The sequence below is a fragment of the Salvelinus namaycush genome, chromosome 11, assembly GCF_016432855.1.
Source record: "Salvelinus namaycush isolate Seneca chromosome 11, SaNama_1.0, whole genome shotgun sequence".
NCBI classification, from domain to species: domain Eukaryota; kingdom Metazoa; phylum Chordata; class Actinopteri; order Salmoniformes; family Salmonidae; genus Salvelinus; species Salvelinus namaycush.
In genome coordinates, this window is record NC_052317.1 from 8,293,980 (window position 1) to 8,314,742 (window position 20,763).

The 20,763-nt window shown below is 41.2% G+C and overlaps 1 protein-coding gene across 3 annotated transcripts in view; it reads left to right on the top strand.

Annotated features, from left to right (window-relative positions):
* Positions 1–20,763, top strand: part of LOC120055758 (F-box-like/WD repeat-containing protein TBL1XR1) — a 38,060-nt gene that overhangs the window by 4,116 nt on the left and 13,181 nt on the right. For all 3 annotated transcript variants that reach the window (XM_039003705.1, XM_039003707.1, XM_039003704.1), the window contains 4 exons: positions 7,606–7,711; positions 12,765–12,910; positions 18,104–18,335; positions 19,229–19,361. In XM_039003705.1, coding sequence (XP_038859633.1) covers positions 7,654–7,711; positions 12,765–12,910; positions 18,104–18,335; positions 19,229–19,361 — 569 coding nt within the window. In that variant the 5' untranslated portion in view covers positions 7,606–7,653. The remainder of the gene's footprint in view (positions 1–7,605; positions 7,712–12,764; positions 12,911–18,103; positions 18,336–19,228; positions 19,362–20,763) is intronic.

Consider the following 20,763-nt stretch of genomic DNA (forward strand, 5'->3'; position numbering starts at 1 on the left):
TCAATTGAATTTACCAAGTTGTAGAAACATCTCAAGGATGATCAATGGAAACAGGATGCACCTGAGGTCAATTTCAAGTCTCATAAAAGGTCTGAATACTTATGTAAATAAGATATGTCTGTTTGTTTTTTTATAATACATTTGCACATTTTTCTTAACCACTGTTTTCACTTTGTAATTATGGGGTATTGTGTGTAGAATGATGAGGATATATAAAATACATTTTTTGAATAGGGCTGTAATGTAACAAAATGTGTAAAAAGTCAAGGGGTCTGAATACTTTCCGAATGCACTGTAGATCCAAGTTGGCTAAACTTGAAATATAAAGATTAGCTGGCTACTCACTAGCAGGTGGGCTTGTGCTTGAGAGATTGTTTGAGACCTGTGTTAATGTTCTATAATGCCTGGTAAGAAGTTGGCCATTATCAGTGGATGTGCATGGTTCTGGTTAAATTTGTAACAAAAAGGGAATTTTCCTAGACTTGATAGTCAGATCAGGGATTATTGCAACAAAGCAGGTTATAATATTTTCATTTGTAGTGGATCTTATATTTAGCCTCGGTATAATTTTACAAGGTCGGAATTCATTAGATTATTCCTGACTGTTTGAAATAGTGTATTGACCCTTAACATTTTTAGATATATATTGTGAATCACCGATAAGTTTGAAAAGGCCATATCGCCCAGCTCTAGAAGAAAAAAAACGTTAAAAAATACTTTTCGTCCCCCAAACGCTGTAAATATTTGCGTGGGTTAGTAGGAATACACAGCCATGACCATTAATAAACGCCTCAACCCATTTTGACTTGGCTTCTCGAGCTGTATCTGACATGATTTCCTGCACATTAACTCTCATACAAACTGTGCTGTTTTAATGCATTCACACTTATAGCCTTGGGCCTCGTGTTCAGAGAGAGAGTGCTGTCCGTGGGCAAAGTGCAAAAGGTGAGATACAGTAGAAGCTACAGTATAGCCCACAGAGGCTTGTATACAAACGGACTACAATCCTTTTCACTGAAATGTGTGGAGGGAAAGAAATGGTCCAAGGCTAGAATGGCTGGCATTTCGTTGTTATTTTGTTGATGTATTGAACAACAACGCCATAGTTAGCATCTTCGATATAAAGTCGAGCTGAGGATCGGCGCTTCCAGGGACCTTCTCTTCATATCAGAGGTTTAAGGCCCACTCTCTTTTAGACCCACTCTCTGTGTGTCTAACCCCAAGGAGATCTGGAAAACGGTTAAAGGCCTGGAGAATAAACCCTCCTCACAGCTGCCCATGTCCCTTAAAGTTGATGATGTGGTTGTTACTGACAAGAAGCACATGGCTGAGCACTTTAATCACCACTTCATTAAGTCAGGATTTCTATTTGACATCTATCAGCCATGCTTCCTTGCCCGTCCAACATTTCCTCATCTCCCACCTCTTCTAATGTGACTATCACCAATGCTTCTCCCTCTGTTTCCCCTGCCCCGCTACAAAGTTTCTCCCTGCAAGCAGTCACTGAGGTGCTAAAGGAGCCCCTGAAACTTGACCCCAAAAAATCATCTGGGTCCAATGGTTTAGACCCTTCTTTAAAGTTGCTGTCCCTATCATTGCCAAGCCTATCTCCGACCTTTTTAACCTGTCTCTCCTTTCTGGTTAGGTTCCCATTGCCTGGTAGGCAGCCACGGTTCATCCTTTATTTAAAGGGGGAGATCAAGCTGATCCTAACTGTTATAGGCCTATTTCTATTTTGCCCTGTTAATCAAAAGTGTTGGAAAAACTTAATCAAATGACTGGCTTTCTTGATGTCCATAGTATTCTCTCTGGTATGCAATCTGGTTTCCGCTCAGGTTACAGATGTGTCAGTGCAACCTTAAAGGTCCTCAATGATGTCACCATTGCCCTTGATTCAAAGCAATGTTGTGCTGCTATTTTTATTGACTTGGCCAAAGCTTTTGATACGGTAGACCATTCCGTTCTTGTGGGCCGGCGAAGGAGTATTTGGCCTGGTTTGTGAACTACCTCTCTCAAAAGAGTGCAGTGTATAAAGTCAGAAAATCTTCTGTCTCAGCCACTGCCTGTCACTAAGGGAATATCCCAAGGCTCAATCCTAGGCCCCACACTTCTCAATTTACATCAACAACATAGCTCAGGCAGTAGGAAGCTCTCTCATCCATTTATATGCAGATGATAGTCTTATACTCAGCTGGCCCCTCCCCGGATTTTGTGTTAAATGCTCTACAACAAAGCTTTCTTGGTGTCCAACAAGATTTCTTTGCCCTTAACCTTGTTCCGAACACCTTTAAATCAAAGGTAATGTGGTTTGGTAAGAAGAATGCCCCTCTACCCACAGGTGTGACTACTACCTCTGAGGGTTTAGAGCTTGAGGTAGTCACCTCATACAAGTACTTGGGAGTATGGCTAGACGGTACACTGTCCTTCTCTCAGCACATATCAAAGCTGCAGGCTAAAGTTAAATCTAGATTTGGTTTCCTCTATCGTAATCGCTCCTCTTTCACCCCAGCTGCCAAACTAACCCTGATTCAGATGACCATCCTACCCATGCTAGATTACGGAGACATAATGTATAGATCGGCAGGTGCTCTCGAGCGGCTAGATGTTCTTTACCTTTTGGCCATCAGATTTGCCACCAATTCTCTTTATAGGATACATCACTGCACTCTATACTCCTCTGTAAACTCGTCATCTCTATATACCCATCGAAGACACATTGGTTGATGCTTATTTATAAAAACCCTCTTAGGCCTCACTCTCCCCTATCTGAGATATCTACTGCAGCCCTCATCCTCCACATACAACACCCGTTCTGTCAGTCACATTTTGTTAAAGGTCCCCAAAGCGCACACATCCCTGGGTTGCTCGTCTTTTCACTTCGCTGCAGCTAGCGACTAGAAAGAGCTGCAACAAACTCAAACTGGACAGTAACCTCAATCTCTTCATTCAAAGACTCAATCATGGACACTCTTACTGACAATTATGGTTGCTTTGGGTGATGTATTGTTGTCTCTACCTTCTTGTCCTTTGTGCTGTTGTCTTTGCCCAATAATGTTTGTACCATGTTATGTGCTGCTACCATGTTGTTGTCATGTTATGTTGCTACCATGCTGTGTTGTCATGTGTTGCTGCCTTGCTATATTGTTGTCTTAGGTCTCTCTTTATGTAGTGTTGTCTCTTGTCGTGATGTCTGTGTGTTGTCCTATATTTATATATTTGTCACGTTATTTTTAATCCCAGCCCCCGTCATTGTAAATAAGAATTTAACTGACTTGCCTAGTTAAATAAAGGTTACATATAAAAAATAATAAGGTCAAGGAGGATCCAGGCTATAGTCTGGCTTAACCTCACTAATCCTGGCCAGAGGGATGGTGTTTTTCAGCAGCTAGAAGTTAGAACGACATCCTGGCTCTTTCTCAATTCGTCTTTCCAATAAGAGGTGGTTCGGACCTTCTCCTCCAATGCATTTTGAGGAGGCGGTGAGGAGAGAGGTGTGGAATCAAGGAAAGTGATCCTGCCTGTTATTGGTATGGGACACGAGAAGAGCAGTGTACTTGGCATATAACATACACCTGGTGCGTGTGAAAAAAATAAAATAAACTTTTTAGATTTATTTCTCAGGATCTACAGTTGAAGTTCGGAAGTTTACGTACACTTAGGTTGGAGTCTTTAAAACTCGTTTTTCAACTACTCCACAAATTTCTTGTTAACAAACTGTAGTTTTGACAAGTTGGTTAGGACATCTACTTTGTGCATGACACAAGTATTCCAACAACTGTTTACAGACAAGAGTATTTCATTTATAATTCACTGTATCACAATTCTAGTGGGTCAGAAGTTGACTGTGCCTTTAAACAGCTTGTAAAATTCCAGAAAATTATGTCATGGCTTTAGAAGCTTCTGATAGGCTAATTGACCTCATTTGAGTCAGTTGGCGGTGTATCTGTGGATGTATTTCAAAGCCTACCTTCAAACTCAGTGCCTCTTTGCTTGACATCATTGGAAAATCAAAAGAAAAAAGACAAGAAAAAAATTGTAGACCTCCACAGGTCTGGTTCATCTTTGGGAGAAATTTCCAAACATCTGAAGGTGCCACGTTCATCTGTACAAACAATAGTACGCAAGTATAAACACCATTGGACCACGCAGCCGTCATACCGATCAGGAAGGCGACGCATTCTGTCTCCCAGAGATGAATGTACTTTGGTGCGAAAAGTGCAAATCAATCCCAGAACAACATCAAAAGACCTTGTGAGGATGCTGGAGGAAACGGGTACAAAAGTTTCAATATCCACAGTAAAATGAGTCCTATATCAACATAACCTGAAAGGCCACTCAGCAAGGAAGAAGCCACTGCTCCAAAACCGCCATAAAAAAGCCAGACTACGGTTTGCAACTGCACATGGGGACAAAGGTCGTACTTTTTGGAGAAATGTCCTCTGGTCTGATGAAACAAAAATGGAACCGTTTTGCCGTAATGACCATCATTATGTTCGGAAGAAAAGGGGGAGGCTTGCAAGCCGAAGAACACCATCCCAACCGTGACGCACGGGGGTGGCAGCATCATGTTGTGGGGGTGCTTTGCTGCAGGATGGACTGGTGCACTTCACAAAATAGATGGAAACATGAGGAAGGAAAATTATGTGGATATATTGAAGCAACATCTCAAGACATCTTTCAGGAAGTTAAAGCTTGGTCGCAAATGGTTCTTCCAAATGGACAATGACCCCAAGCATACTTCCAAAGTTGTTGCAAAATGGTTTAAGGACAACAAATTCAAGGTATTGGAGTGGCCATCACAAAGCCCTGACCTCAATCCTATAGAATTTTTTTGGGCAGACTGAAAAAGCGTGTGCGAGCAAGGAGGCCTACAAACCTGACTGTTACACCAGGTCTGTCAGGAGGAATGGGCCAAAATTCACCCAACTTATTGTGGGAAGCTTGTGGAAGGCTACCTGAAACGTTTGACCCAAGTTAAACAATTTAAAGGCAATGCTACCAAATACTAATTGAGTGTATGTTAACTTCTGACCCACTGGGAATGTGATGAAAGAAATAAAACCTGAAGTAAATCATTCTCGCTACTATTATTCTGACATTTCACATTCTTAAAATAAAGTGGTGATCCTAACTGACCAGAGAAAGGGAATTTTTACTAGGATTAAATGTCAGAAATTGTGAGAAACAGAGTTTAAATGTATTTGGCTAAGGTGTATGTAAACTTCCGACTTCAACTGTATATCTGGAAATGTAGACACCGCTTGTTTCTCAGCGACCTCACCCCTCATAGTCGATGTGAATAGGACCAACTATGGGTGTCTCCTGTGTGTTATCCCGAATGTACAACCAAACCCATCAGCTGTACCCGTGACTAACACCACATATTGCAACACGATCCCATTCCCAACATTTGTCATGATTCTGTCTGTGCGTCGTGAAGTGCATCTCCAGAGTCCAAGGCTCTCTTGATTTGATCACCATTAGATATCATATCTGGTCTGTGTGTACTTTTCAGTGGGCTAGCATGATGAAGTGCTAGAAGTTCCAATCCAGCCATCCTACACGTCCGTCCCTGTTTATTTCCACGGTCCTGTTTAAACTGTGTGGCTCACTTGAATAAATAGGCATCTCAGGGATACAAACTATTCGGGATGTTATTCCCAACCCCCCCCCCCCCCCCCCCCCTGTTTCCTTTCCCCCAGTGGTTTTGTCCACATGAATCAGCCTGCCCTCTTAAGGAGGGCTCAGTAATTATTTCCATTTGTGGGGGTAATGAATGGAAACTGGTGCCGTGCCTAAGGGCCAGGATGGAATTTAACTCCATGATTGTACTGCCAATTGATGATAACTTTGGCTGTAACCACAGAGTGTTATGAATTTGGCCCAAAGTAGGTCAGGCAAGGTCAGGGATCAAAAGGCGTGCCCATTTGATATGGTGTTATGTCAATTTTTGGCAGGGCTACAGACTGAGACCATTTAGTCACATTTTGTGACCCTTTAGCTGTGCAAGTAAACATTTTTAAATTGGTCGCACTGGTGCAAGCTGCACATTCTACTTGGTTACCTCAATCAAAACGTTCAAATTTTGGGGCAGATAAAACCATTAATTTGTTAAACAGTAAAGTGCATTATCCTCATGATTCCCGTGTCTGCCCTGCTGCTGCTGTGCCTGTTTAGCTGGGGCTTGCTGTTGTAATGTGCAAGCCTCACACACTCTGTCCCCCCTCATGATTGTATAATAGTGATGGGGGGAAACACGATAGTTGCATATCACAATATTATTTTTGAACGCTTATATTGATACTTGGAGGAGTCAAAGTATCGGTTTTAGATATTAGCTAACGCTAGTCAGCTGTACTAGTGCCAAAACGCCGGTATTTTACACCCTATAACTCATTTTCTCATGCTCTCGCTTGTCTGCAGCAGACATAATGAGCAATATGTTTGGAGCATCAGATCGCAGTATCGAATCACAATACATATAGAATTGTGAGAATCGCAATACATATCGTAATGGCACCTAGGTATCGTGATAATATCGTGTCGTCAGGTCAATGGCAATTCCCAGCCCTATTGTATAATATTTCAAAATACAATGGGGGGAAAAACACAACTTTGGAAGCAACTAGTGTTGCTATTAAAGAGAGAGACTGCCCCTAAAAAGCTATTTCTCGTTTTCAAAATGGCCTGTGTGTCCTAATATTCTAGTGTCAAAATTTGTTTCCAACTTTGTGGCAACAGTTTGCGGAATGACCTTTCCAGTTTCAGCATGACATTGCCCCCGTGCGAAATGCGAGGTCCAGAAATGGTTTGTCGAGATAGGTGTGGAAGAATTTGACTGGCCTGCACAGAGCCCTGACCTCAACCGCTTTGAACACCGTTGGGATGAATTGGAACGCCGACTGCGAGCCAGGTCTAAGCGCTCAACATCGGTGCCCAACCTCACTAATGCTCTTGTGGCTGAATGGAAGCAAGTCCCTGCAACAATGTTCCAACATCTAGTGGAAAGCCTTCCCAGAAGAGTGGAGGCTGTTATGGCAGCAAAGGGGAGACCAACTCCATATTGATGTCCATGATTTTGGGATGAGATATTCAACAAGCAGGCGTGTGTGACACTGCAAATATGTTTAGGGGGTGCCACCAAATCATGGGCTGGTGCCACTAACTGAAACCGTTAGAGGCACCAGTGCCACCAGGGGAAAATGTTAGTGTGGAACTCTGCGTTGTGAGTTCGTGTCATTTTACACCTTGTTTTATTGACTTGGGAATTGACTCAGGGTATTTGCACTCTATTTGCATGGATCTACTATCCATTGACTTTCAACATGTAGTCTAGATTGTAAATGTTGCCACTCGCCAAGACTCCCAAGTTCAAAAGCAAGCTCAGTTCCAACTAGATGCCTAGTCACTAATCAGTGTAGTGATAAGCTGAAGTCCATCGGCAAGCATTCAAATGTTCAACCATGATGAAGGCACTGGGTTCATTTGAAGTGTCTGTTTTAATCTGTTTAAGTATCTGAGTATAACACAAGCTGTACAGCATTCATATTTTGTCAGGCTGTGTTGTAACTATGTGTGTGTGTGTGTGTCTCTCGCTCTTCCTAGGCTCCCATTCCCTTCGCTGACCCCATGGTTTGACCACCACGATTAAAAATGAGCATTAGCAGTGATGAGGTCAACTTCCTGGTGTACAGATACCTGCAAGAGTCAGGTAAGACCCACATCTGATCTACAGTGCCTTCGGAAAGTATTCCGACCCCTTTTTCTAACATTTTGTTACGTTATATAGCCTTATTCCAAAATGGATTTTAAAAAATCCTCATCAATCTACAAACTACCCCATAATGACAAAGCAAAAACCGTTTTTTGGAAATGTTTGCAAAAATAAAAAATGAAATATCACATTTACATAAGTATTCAGACCCTTTACTCATTACTTTGTTGAAGCACCTTTGGCAGCGATTACAGCCTCGAGTCTTCTTGGGTATGATGCTACAAGCTTGGCACACCTGTATTTGGGGAGTTTCTCCCATTTTTCTCTGCAGATCCTCTTAAGCTCTGTCAGTTTGGATCTGGAGCATCGCTGCACAGCTATTTTCAAGTCTCTCCATAGATGTTAGATCGGGTTCAAGTCCGGGCTCAGGCTGAACCACTCAAGGACATTCAGCAGGACAACGACCCTAAGCACACAGCCAAGCCAACGCAGGATTGGCTTCAGGACAATCTCTGAATGTGAACCTTCGCTCCAGTCTGAGGTCCTGAGCGCTCTGGCGCAGGTTTTTATCAAGGATCTTTCTGTACTTTGCTCCGTTCGTTTCCCTCGATCCTGACTAGTCTCCCTGCTGCTGAAAATCATCCCCACGGTATGATGCTTCACAGTATGGATGGTGCCAGGTTTGTCATTTACTGAGTGGCTTCCGTCTGGCCACTCTACCATAAAGGCCTGATTGGTGGAGGGCTGCAGAGATGGTTGTCCTTCTGGAAGGTTCTCCCATCTCCACAGAGGAACTCTGGAGCTCTGTCAGTGACCATCGGATTCTTGGTCAGGGAAGTTTGGTCAGAAAGATGACCAAAGCCATTCTCCCCCAATTGCTTAGTTTGGCCGGGCGGCCAGCAGTTCCAAACTTCTTCCATTTAGGAATGATTGAGGCCAGCGTGTTCTTGGGGTTCTTCAATGCTGCAGAATCTTTTTGGTACCCTTCCCCAGATCTGTGCCTCGACACAATCCTGTTTTTGAGCTCTACGGACAATTCCTTCGACCTCATGGCTTGGTTTTTGCTCTGACAGGTGACTACCTTTCCAAATCATGTCCAATTAATTGAGTTTAGCACAGGTGGACTCCAATAAAGGAAGATCAATGGAAACAGGATGCACCTGAAGGGGTCTGAATACTTTCCGAACGCACTGTATATCTACACATAAACATTTGTTATTATATTAGGATCACCATTAACTGTTGCAAAAGCAGCAGCTACTCTTCCTGGGGTCCACACAAAACATGAATCATAATACAGAACATAATTAGACTCGAACAGCTCAAGGACAGAACTACATACATTTTTAAAAAGGCGCACACAGCCTACATATCATTGCATACACACAAACTGTCTAGGTCAAATAGGGGAGAGGTGTGGTGTTGCTTTATCTGTTTTTTGAAACCATGTTTGCTGTTTATTTGAGAAATATGAGATGGAAGAAAGTTCCATGCAATAAGGGCTCTATATAATACTGTATGTCTTCTTGAATTTGTTCTGGATTTGGGGACTATGAAAAGACCCCTGGTGGCATGTCTGGTGGGATAAGTGTGTGTGTCAGAGCTGTGTACATTGACTATGCAAATAAATTGGGTTTTTCAGCACATTAATGCTTCTTATAAAAAGAAGTGATACAGTCAGTCTCTCCTCAACTCTTAGCCAAGAGAGACTGGCATGCATAGTATTTATATCAGCCCTCTGATTACAATTAAGAGCAAAATATGCCGCTTTGTTCTGGGCCAGCTGCAGCATAACTAGGTCTTTCCTTGCACCACTGGACCACACGACTGGACAATAATCAAGATTAGACTAAACTAGAGCCTGCAGAACTTGCTTTTTGGAGTGTGGTGTCAAAAAAGCAGAGCATGTCTTTATTACTGCCAGACCTCTCCCCGTCTTTGCAACCATTCAATCTATATGTTTTGACCAAGACAGTTTACAATGTAAGGTAACGCCAAGTAATTTAGTCTCCTCAACTTATTCAACAGCCACACCATTCATTACCAGATTCAGCTGGGATATAGCACTTAAGGAATGATTTGTACCAAATACAATGCTCTTAGTTTTGGAGATGTTCAGGACTAGTTTTTTACTGGCCACCCATTCCAAAACAGACTGCCACTCTTTAACTTCTTATGGCTGCAAGGGGCAGTATTGAGTAGCCAGTTAAATCGTGCCCATTTCAAACGGCCTCGTACTCAATTCTTGCTCGTACAATATGCATATTATTATTATTATTGGATAGAAAACACTCTCTAGTTTCTATAACCGTTGGAATTATGTCTCTGAGTGAAACAGAACTCATTCTACAGCACTTTTCCTGACAGGGAGTGAGATTTCAGAAATCTTGGCCCCTGTTCCCAGGTCAGTTTTAAGGTCCCTGTGAATGCTATGGGGATACAAACACTGCCTACGCCTTCCTCTAGATGTCAGTAAGTGGTGACAATTTGAATGGAGTCGATTGCGCAATCTGGGACTGTATAAAAGACCACAAGGCGGAAGTAGCTTTCTTTTCTTCCCTGCGCCTGACGCACGATGGACGTCGGACTGGCCTCCTTCCAAGCTTTGGTTTAGCCACTTCTATATCGCCGGTCATGTTTTTACTCGTTATAGGTGTTAAAAACATCATAAGGTAGTTAATTTAAACCGTTTTATAGCAATTTATATCCGTTTAGTGCGATTTTCTGGTATTTCTTTGTGACGCACTTCCAAGAGCTGGGCACGTTTCCAGTACATGCCGAACGTTAGTGGCCATTTCGACAGGACAAGAGGACATCTTTCGACCAAAAGACGATTAGACCGGAGAAAGGATACATTGCCCAAGATTCTGATGGAAGATCAGCTCATAGTAAGAACTTTTATGATGATAAATCGTTGTTCTGTTGAAAAATGTTAAACGCATATATCGCCATTTTTTTTTGTGTAGCTTCGCTTTGTCGAACCCTGTATTGCACAGTAAGGATAATTTTAGAAATGTAATTCAGCGATTGCATTAAGAACTAATTTGTCTTTCGATTGCTGTCCACCCAGTATTTTTTAGTCAAGTTTATGATTAGTTATTCATTAGACTAGATCACTGTCCAAGATGGCGCCCGACATTTTCGGGCCAGTTTGGCTACTATTCTCATTGTATAACCACGTTTTTTTGTGGCTAAATATGCAAATTTTCGAACAAACTCTATATGTATGTTGTAATATGATGTTACAGGAGTGTCATCGGAAGAATTCTGAGAAGGTTAGTGAAAAAATTTATATATTTTGGCGATGATAACGTTATCGCTCTCTTTGCCTTGAATCAATGCTCGGGTAACGTTTGCACATGTGGTATGCTAATATAACGATTTATTGTGTTTTCGCTGTAAAACACTTAGAAAATCTGAAATATTGTCTGAATTCACAAGATCTGTGTCTTTCCATTGCTATGCGCTGTGTATTTTTAAGAAATGTTTTATGATGAGTAAATTGGTAATACACGTTGCTCTCTAGTAATTCTAGTCGCTTTGGTGAGATTTGTGATGGTGGCTGCAATGGCAAACTATGATTTATACCTGAAATATGCACATTTTTCTAACAAAACCTATGCTATACAATAAATATGTTATCAGACTGTCATCTGATGAAGTTTTTTCTTGGTTAGTGGCTATCAATATCTTTATTTGGTCGAATTTGTGATAGCACCTGATGGAGTAAGAAACTGATGGAGTTAGAAAAGTGGTGTCTTTTGCTAACGTGGTTAGCTAATAGATTTACATATTTTGTCTTCCCTGTAAAACATTTTAAAAATCGGACATGTTGGCTTGATTCACAAGATGTGTACCTTTCATATGCTGTATTGGACTTGTTAATGTGTGAAAGTTAAATATTTAAAAAAAAATATCTTTTGAATTTCGCGCCCTGCACTTTGAGCTGGATGTTGTCATAGGTGTACCGACCTCGGGCTTGCAGCCCAAACAGGTTAAGGGTTTCAGTGATTTCATTAGCTGTGGTTGCTGATGCATATATGGTTGAATCATCAGCATACATGGACACATATGCTTTGTTTAATGCCAGTGGCAGGTCATTGGTAAAAATAGAAAAGAGTAGAGGGCCTAGAGAGCTGCCCTGCGGTACACCACACTTTACATGTTTGACATTAGATAAGCTTCCATTAAAGAAAACCCTTTGAGTTCTATTAGATTGCCAAATCGTGGATTCAGAACTGAGGTTGAAAAGCCATAACACACACGTTTTTTCAACAACAGGTTATGGTCAATATTATTATCAAAGGCTGCACTGAAATCTAACAGTACAGCTCCCACAATCTTATCAATTTCTTTCAACCAATCTTCAGTCATTTGTGTCAGTGCAGTACATGTTGAGTGCCCTTCTCTATAAGCATGCTGAAAGTCTTTGGTTAATTCGTTTACAGAGAAATAGCATTGTATTTGGTCAAACACAATTTTTTTCAACAGTTTGCTAAGAGCTGGCAGCAAGCTTATAGGTCTGCTGTTAGAACCAGTAAACGCCGCTTTACCACTCTTGGGTAGCGGAATTACTTTGGCTTCCCTCCAGGCCTTAGGACAAAGACTTTCCTATAGTCTCAGATAAAAAAAAAAAGATATGACAGATAGGAGTGGTTATAGAGTCAGCTACCGATTACATTGTGCTGTAGTCGGTTCCGGAAATAAGTGTCTAACCCTTTTGGAAATTGTTTTTTGAAATATTTGGGAAAGCAATACATTTTCCATTATCAGATCTGCAATTTATCTAGCTTAAATCCAGGGAAAATGCTTAATATCGCAAACATTTCAGCTACCATAATCCCCAAAATGAATCTTAACTGAGTGCGGCCCAGCGGGCAAAGCCAGTTCAATTGTTTATTACAACCAGACGTTGGTTGAAATTACATTATTATGATATAATTTCAACCAGTTTTGCCCGCTGAGTGTAAACTCTGCAAGGTGAATGTAAACAGTGATGCAGTGGTGTGCAACTCATTTTCCCCTTCCTCTCGCTCCATCCTTCTGTCAGGCTTCTCCCACTCGGCGTTCACCTTTGGCATAGAAAGCCACATCAGCCAGTCCAATATCAACGGAGCCCTGGTTCCCCCTGCTGCCCTCATCTCCATCATCCAGAAGGGCCTGCAGTACGTGGAGGCAGAAGTCAGCATCAATGAGGTCAGTACCCACAATGCTAACTTTCCTATTTACTGACTGTACCCCAAACTAACCGGGTGGTATACCACATTTGACTATATACCGGTATTGATGCATTGACCGGTTTGGGGTTTTACTTTACAATCTATAACGGTATTTCAATGTTTGGTTGGTTAAATGTGATACGCAACTCAGGCAGGTATAATGTCAGTTTTTATAGTTTACTCCGTTTGCTACTTGAGTCGTCTTTCTCCCTCCTGCTGCATGCCACTTCCAAACACAAAGCCCTGCCCCTGTCACACAAGGAGAGAGCAGTTGTTCGACCACGGAGTCACGAACACTTTCTTTTCGTTCACTCGGCAGTCTGCATGGTCAGATAGACGGAACAAGATGTTGGTGAAAAAAATGCTGCTTTCCATGTGTTCTATAATTACACAAACTAATAGTAGTTTGCAGACAGTAAGATACACTATCTGCTATTTTGTATTTTCTTAGCCATTTGTGACTAAAATAAATATTTTTAGCTGCTAATGCTAATTGCTAGTTAGCTGGCTAGCTAGCTTGCTAAATGTACTAAGAGTCAGAACAAATGTATAAAGCTAATACAGCCTGGTACCAGTGTTTCTGCAACAATATCTTAAATCCGAGAAGAATAGGTGAAACATATGTTAGCTAGCTACATGGTTTGAGAAAACATCTCATTACGGTCCCCTGGAAACATTGACCAACACTTTGGTTTCTACCCTGTCAATAATAAATTCATTTTCGTGTCAAACAACAATGCACAACAAATATTATGGCTGAACTCAAATGTGCTGGTTGATAAAATACCTGTATTTATGGGAAAGATGTTTGAAAAGGGTATTTTGTTTTTAACCTCTCTTGGGCACGTGAGACGGTAGCGTCCCACCTCTTCAACAGCCAGTGAAACTGCTGGGCGCCAAATTCAAATACAGAAATACTCATTATAAAAATTCAGAAAACAGAACATATTTTACATAGGTTTAAAGATGAACTTCTTGTGAATCCAACCACGGTGTCAGATTTTTAAAATGCTTTATAGCGAAAGCATACCGTACGATTATTTGAGAACATAGCCCACTAGACAAATCATTACAAACAGTAGCCAGCCAAGTAGAACAGTTACATATGTCAGAAATAGAGATCAAATTAATCCCTTACCTTTGATGATCTTCATATGGTTGCACTCAGCAGACATTCATTTACTCAATACAGGTTCCTTTTGTTCGATAAAGTCTCTTTATATCCAAAAACCCTGTCCTGCAGGTGCGATGTTTGGATGTACCAATCTTGTGCAGGTGTTGTTACACGTGGTCTGCCACTGCCACAACGATCAGCTGTCCGTCCTGTCTCCCTGTAGCGCTTTCTTAGGCGTCTCACAGTATGGACATTGCAATTTGTTGCCCTGGCCACATCTGCAGTCCTCATGCCTCCTTGCAGCATGCCGAAGGTACATTCACGCAGATGAGCAGGGACCCTGGGCATCTTTCTTTTGGTGTTTTTCAGAGTCAGTGAAAGGCCTCTTTAGTGTCCTAAGTTTTCATAACTGACCTTAATTTTCTACCGTCTGTAAGCTGTTAGTATCTTATCGACCGTTCCACAGGTGCATGTTCATGAATTGTTTATGGTTCATTGAACAAGCATGGGAAACCGTGTTTAAACCCTTTACAATGAAGATCTGTGAAGTTATTTGGATTTTTACGAATGATCTTTGAAAGACAGGGTCCTGAAAAAGGGATGGTTTTTTGTTGTTGCTGAGTTTATAAAACTACCCAAGATTCAAGACTTTGTGCTTTTCAGCTAAAATTATTATATAGAATTCTTGCCACCAACAAAATGTTGAATATTTGGGGCATTCAATCATCGAAGCTCTGCAGATTTTGTTGTGAGGATACAGAATCAATAGACCATTTATTTTGGTATTGCCCTCAGGTAGGTAGCCTGTTTCTGGTCTCAGGTTCAGGAATGGCTGACAATGCAGAACATTGATCTAAAATAGACCCTATAAATAGTGCTGTTGGTAGATCTGGAGAGACCGGGTCAGTCAATTAATAATATACTAATACTCTTAGTTAAAGTATTTATCTTCAACTCGCTGTCTTTGGATTCTATTTGATTAGATGGATTGAAATTGTATGTCAAACAGCACAGCATAGTTGAAAGATATATGGTGCGTATAAATCCGAAGAGGGTGGCCAGCAGAGATCTGAGGGAAGCAGAGGGCTGGGATATGGAATTGGAGACAAGTGGGAGTGGAGTTGCTGGGCGGGGGGATAGAATGACGGTCAAAGATACGTTTTAAAAAAGTCTGAATAAAACAAAACGTAAGTTTGAATGACGGTGTGGAACAGTGTTTTTACAGCTAATGCCTGTTTGCCAGAGGCTGATGCCGTGCTGCTGTTTGTACACATGCATATACACACACTCATTCAAATCTGCACGTACACGGACACACACACAGGTAAATAGTGCCATACATGCACTCAAACATATTCAGTTGGCTGTTACGATCTTTGTTGTCCTTGATGTCTTTGTTTTTTGCATTGTTTTCTGTTTTTTTCTCTCTCTTTTGTTTATTTTGTTGGTGCATGGGGGGGGGGTGGAGAAATGCAATATATTTTTTTCTGAGTGGAGGGAGGGGGGTCTCGGATGATTGAGGGGCAGCTCTTGGGGATCTGTGTGGGGGGGGGGGGGGGGGGGGGGTCTTGGAGGGCTGGCGGTTGGGAGCTTAGGCCGGTGGCTGATGGATCGCTGGTTCAGGTCCCCGTTTTTTGACCTTGTGAGAGATCTGTCAACGTGCACTTGAGCAGGGCGTTGACCCTGGTTGCTTGTGTGTGTCGCTCTGGATGGGAGTCTGTTGGATGACTAATGTGATGTAGTTGTTGAGTGGCTTTACGCAGGTATATTGTATGTTTTAATCATTCAATAATAAAGAAATAAATGCATTCAAGGAGCTCCCTGCCCACTATATTCCGCCAATAGTATTAGAATAATAATTATGTGATTCAAACAGTTCAATTAACCAGGCCTAGATGTGTGCCCATATCATGCAGCCCTGCATGGCACAGTGTGGAAATTATAACAAAAGTGCAAGAAATGCAGAAATTGTTTAAAAGGCTGAATTTGGTTTGAACAGTATAAAACAATCAGAATGGAGAAAGCCCCATTGCAGTCACTTACAATTTGTGTTGCCACCCTAGGGTTATATTTAGAACTTTTATTAATCAAAAACATAAAATAGCGTCATACAGTCTAAAAAGTGAAAAATGTTGTGATATGATATTTAGGCTATATCGCCCAGCCCTATGTTAGACATATCTGTTGAAATATTAGAAGGTTAAGAACGAAACATCAAATTTTAACTTTTAAGTGGAATTGCCCTTTTTTAATGAAAACGTTTCTGAACCTGTATCACTGGTCAATGGCAACTGCTGTGTTGAAACACATGTCTCAGGTCGTGTTAATGCAGGATGATACGTTTTTTTACATAGAAAAGGAACGTTAAAATGTAGAAAAGTTCTTGCTGCATTTTGTAAACGGATATCTAAAGTGCTTCCTATTGAAAATTCAGTTGCACTTCTCCACTGGGATTACATTTATTTGCTCTTGTCATTGAACCACCGGACAGCGCTCTGACTGATGTATAGGTTACTTTTCTCTGGTGTATTTTTTTTCTCCAGTCCCAAATTTAAAATGCAAGATTTAACTTCAAACAAAACATTAGGAAATGTAGCTAGTTACATTCTTTCTATGATAAACATAAAAAAATATGCATCGTTTTTGAAAAAAATACCTTTTTCTTTGTATGCTAATTTACTTGCGTGGCTGGTAGCCAAATAGATTAGCACTTCTTCTGTTGTCATCTGATAAACGGTTTTCTGCCTAATGTGTTGCACTAATGCATTTTGTGTGAAGAAAAACTAGTTGCATGCCCTGTATCACTCAATTGAAGCAAAAAAACCACTGACTTTCAATGTGAAACTAGGAATGGGCTTGAGTACTCAAACTGATGTCAAAACTCAATCTTTAACCCGGAGATCACTTTTTTAAATATTTTTTATACTGTAAACATTTTGGTCAATGTTGTCTTGAAGACAACGTTCATTTGCTTTGATTCTGGTGTTTCATTTGTGGGACACAAAAAAAAAACAGGCCAGGCATCACACGGTTCTGCTGCCTAAATTCCCTTTCCCCTCTGTCTCACTAGCTCGTTTGTGTCTCACTAATTCGTTTTTCGTCCGACCGCGCCCTTAACACAGAAGCGCTGAGTGCGCCTACAGAAATAAATGCGTATAAAAACGTATCTAACTGATGGGATACACGAGCTACATTTTTTGCACAAATTCAAAATGGACTGGTTGAAGTAGGGAAATATGTGTTCCCACAATGAGCTGCAGTTTTGGAATAACTACGTAATTTTCCTCTTAGGCTACTTTGTGGTTATCACTAGTTACCACAGCCACACAGTCAAAGTTGGCTATCGTAAAAATTCATGACGGGTTGGGTTCAATTCCAATTTTATTTGAAATTCCAATTCCATTTTTTTATTAACTTATGAAGGGAATTCTATTGAATTCAAGTTCAAGACAAAAATTTGCTGAATTTGTACTTTTCTGTGTGAAAAACGTATAATCCTGCGTTAACGCGAAATGTGTCTCCCTCTGAATCAAAGAGGTGTGGGGGGCTTTCATAATTGACATCCACGTCTTCGGCGCCCAGGGAACAGTGGGTTAACTGCCTTGCTCGGCCAGAACGACAGATTTTTACATTGTCAGCTCGGGGATTCGATCCAGAAACCTTTCGGTTACTGGCCCAACGCTCTAACCACTAGGCTAGCTGCCACCATTTTGAAGATTATGTTCCACGATATAATATAACCAGTTACAGTTTCAATAATTAATGTTAAATGGCACTTGTTTTTCATTAACTGGATATATGAGGCAATTAGGATTCGTTATCTGTAATGGTGTTTTGATAAATTAGGTATTGTTGCACACTGTTGGCATATAGATAAATGTGCACATTTTTTCCCTTGTTCTAAAAATAGCTCATGCGAGTACTTGTACAGTCAAAGGCCAAATGCCCATTCCTATATGCAATGCAGATTAAATCGCAGATTTATTTGACGGTCAGCGTTTTGAAAATGCAGATTTCTGAAAGTTAATGCTGCGACCCCTGTATCATGTCACCCAGGATGGCACTCTGTTTGACGGGCGGCCCATCGAGTCGCTGTCTCTGATTGACGCTGTGATGCCCGATGTGGTGCAGACACGGCAGCAGGCCTACCGGGAAAAGCTGGCCCATCAGCAGGCAGCTGGGGCTGGCAGCGCCAGTGGCACCCAGGGCCCCCAGCCCAGCGGCACCAAGAACGGAGAGGGTGGAACCGCTGCCAACGGCGAGGAGAATGGTGCCCACGCCTTAGCAAGTGAGCAGAACCTTTCATTATGACACCTCTTTTATTTTTGTTGAATTTTACATTAATAGTTAACATGATATCATAACCAGGGTTGGGTTCAATTCCAATTTTATTTGAAATTCCAATTCCATTTTTTTATTAACTTATGAAGGGAATTCTATTGAATTCAAGTTCTGGAATTGTGTTGAATTGTAAAAACATTTAGTCAGTTAATGAAATTAATGCACTTAGTATCAAATTTACTGCAGGATTTGTTAGAAATAATTACAACTGATTTTGTATATTTCTAGTATAGCGAAGCTGTCTGAACATTGACATTATCGGCCTGAAAGCCTGAGGGAATTGAAATCAAATTGGAATTTGGGGAATTCTTGGGGATAATATTGAACTAGAAATGTAATTCACCTAACATTGGACTTGAGAGGACTTGAATTGTCTCTGAATTCAAAGACTGACCTGGAGTTTGAATGGAATTTATTGGAAGAGGGAATTGAATTAAGATTGGATTTGTTTAACCCCTGGTCATAACAGTACAAATGATTTACAATACATAGAGCTACATAATCACCTCGAGTTTAAAGCACAACCTTTTCCTCTCCAAATCATTCCTACTAACACTAGCGTAGGTTTAGCTGCTACTTGACAAGCCGGACCAATGAAAATATTGAGGTTTCTTCCGTCATGCATTTTTACAGTGGTCGAAACTCCCTTCAGCCAATGCTTACATCAATCCTACACTTTTAAATGATAATCAGGGAATGTTCAAGTGCACAGTTGGGAGTTTTAGGGCGTAGCCCAAGACCTCAATGTGATGGTAAGCGGACAAGATGGATATAATCCATTTGATACAAAGTTGAGTCCTCTATCTAACTCTATGGTGTATTCCATCACCTCCCCTCCAGACCACCATGCAGACATGATGGAGGTGGACGGGGACGTTGAGATTCCCCAGAACAAGGCCATGGTGCTGCGTGGCCACGAGTCCGAGGTGTTCATCTGTGCCTGGAACCCCGTCAATGACCTGCTCGCCTCAGGGTACAGAACCGACTCCTTTATCCTTCTGTTTCTTTTCTCTTTCTAACTTCTCTTTCTCTCTCCTTCGGTTTCACTGTCTGTCTGTCTGTCTTCTCTCCTACTCCTCTCCTTTTTCTCTCACCTTCCTATCACTCACTGTCTCCTTCTACTTCTCTATCCCTGTTTCTAGAGAAAGACAGCCTAAAGTTAAATGCTTTTTGTTCATGAAGTAAATTCCCCCTTCATATAGCATTGGCAGTTTTCATGCGTTGACCTACATTTTGATGAGCAGAACTTAATCAAGGAAGTTTACAACAGAGTGTTGGTGGTAAACTTAAGATAAAGCATGTGTATATTTGGCAGACTTACATACTCGCACATCTAATTTAATCCTGAAAAGTGTGTTTTATTAGCCCTTTACACACGTACCCGTATACAGTTTGAAAATGGAAGATTTTGGCACTAATACGTGCCTAAATTGGAACGTAGTGGCTGTACAGTAACCTGCTATACATGACGTCAGAGCTCTCTCCTCAGAGTGATTTATTTTAAACAGGGCTCAATTTGGTGAGTTGAAAGACAATGTTTTCAGAGATACACAGACAGATGTTCAATTTAGTTTATTCTGCATGTTCTTTGGGATTTTATAAACGGATTAACAATTCCACATTGAACGTTGCATGGTGATGAATTACGGCCATGACATCTGTTTGGTGAGTAGACCTAGGCTTAATGATTCTGTTCCGAACAGAATGAGCCGCCGTTGGTTTATTGTGAAAACTTGCCGCAGCAAATGCACCTGAATGCACTCATGACTCTTTCTATGCGCGCACAAATTACGACCTGTTTCTCTGAATCGCCTTGTGAAAGCCTAACACTGTAAGATCGTATTTTATTAACTACTCAGGTTGGCAATAGAGCAAGCTTTCAAATCATGCCCACCTGACCCAGATTGCTATTTAAAATGGACCGCTTTTGGATTGCGTAAACAACAGTAATTGTGTGATGTCGGGGATGCAGGGTTGTGTTCCAAACGAAACAACTACAAGTGTGCTTGCTCTAGCTCCTCAACGGCCCAGCTAGGAGAGCTCAAAAAATAAATAAATAAAAAGTTACTTATAGTTGACACTTCTTTTAGTCATAAAAGTGTATTGAAAATGCTTAGGAACTACGTACGCTTTGGAGATGTGTGTGGCCACTTGGAGACACCAGTTAGTCCTCTCACTCAAACACTTTTTTTTTTTTTTTAATCTTATGTTGCACCTACCCCACATTTTCCAGGAATTAGTCTTGTCATTTCACTGAATGTATCCAGAGTATTTTAAGATTCAATTTAGCCCTATTGCTATAGTCCAATTCCCACGAGTGTAAAGGGTTAATGATGCTATGTTTTAGGCTGACAAGCAGCCAAAGAAGTTGCACA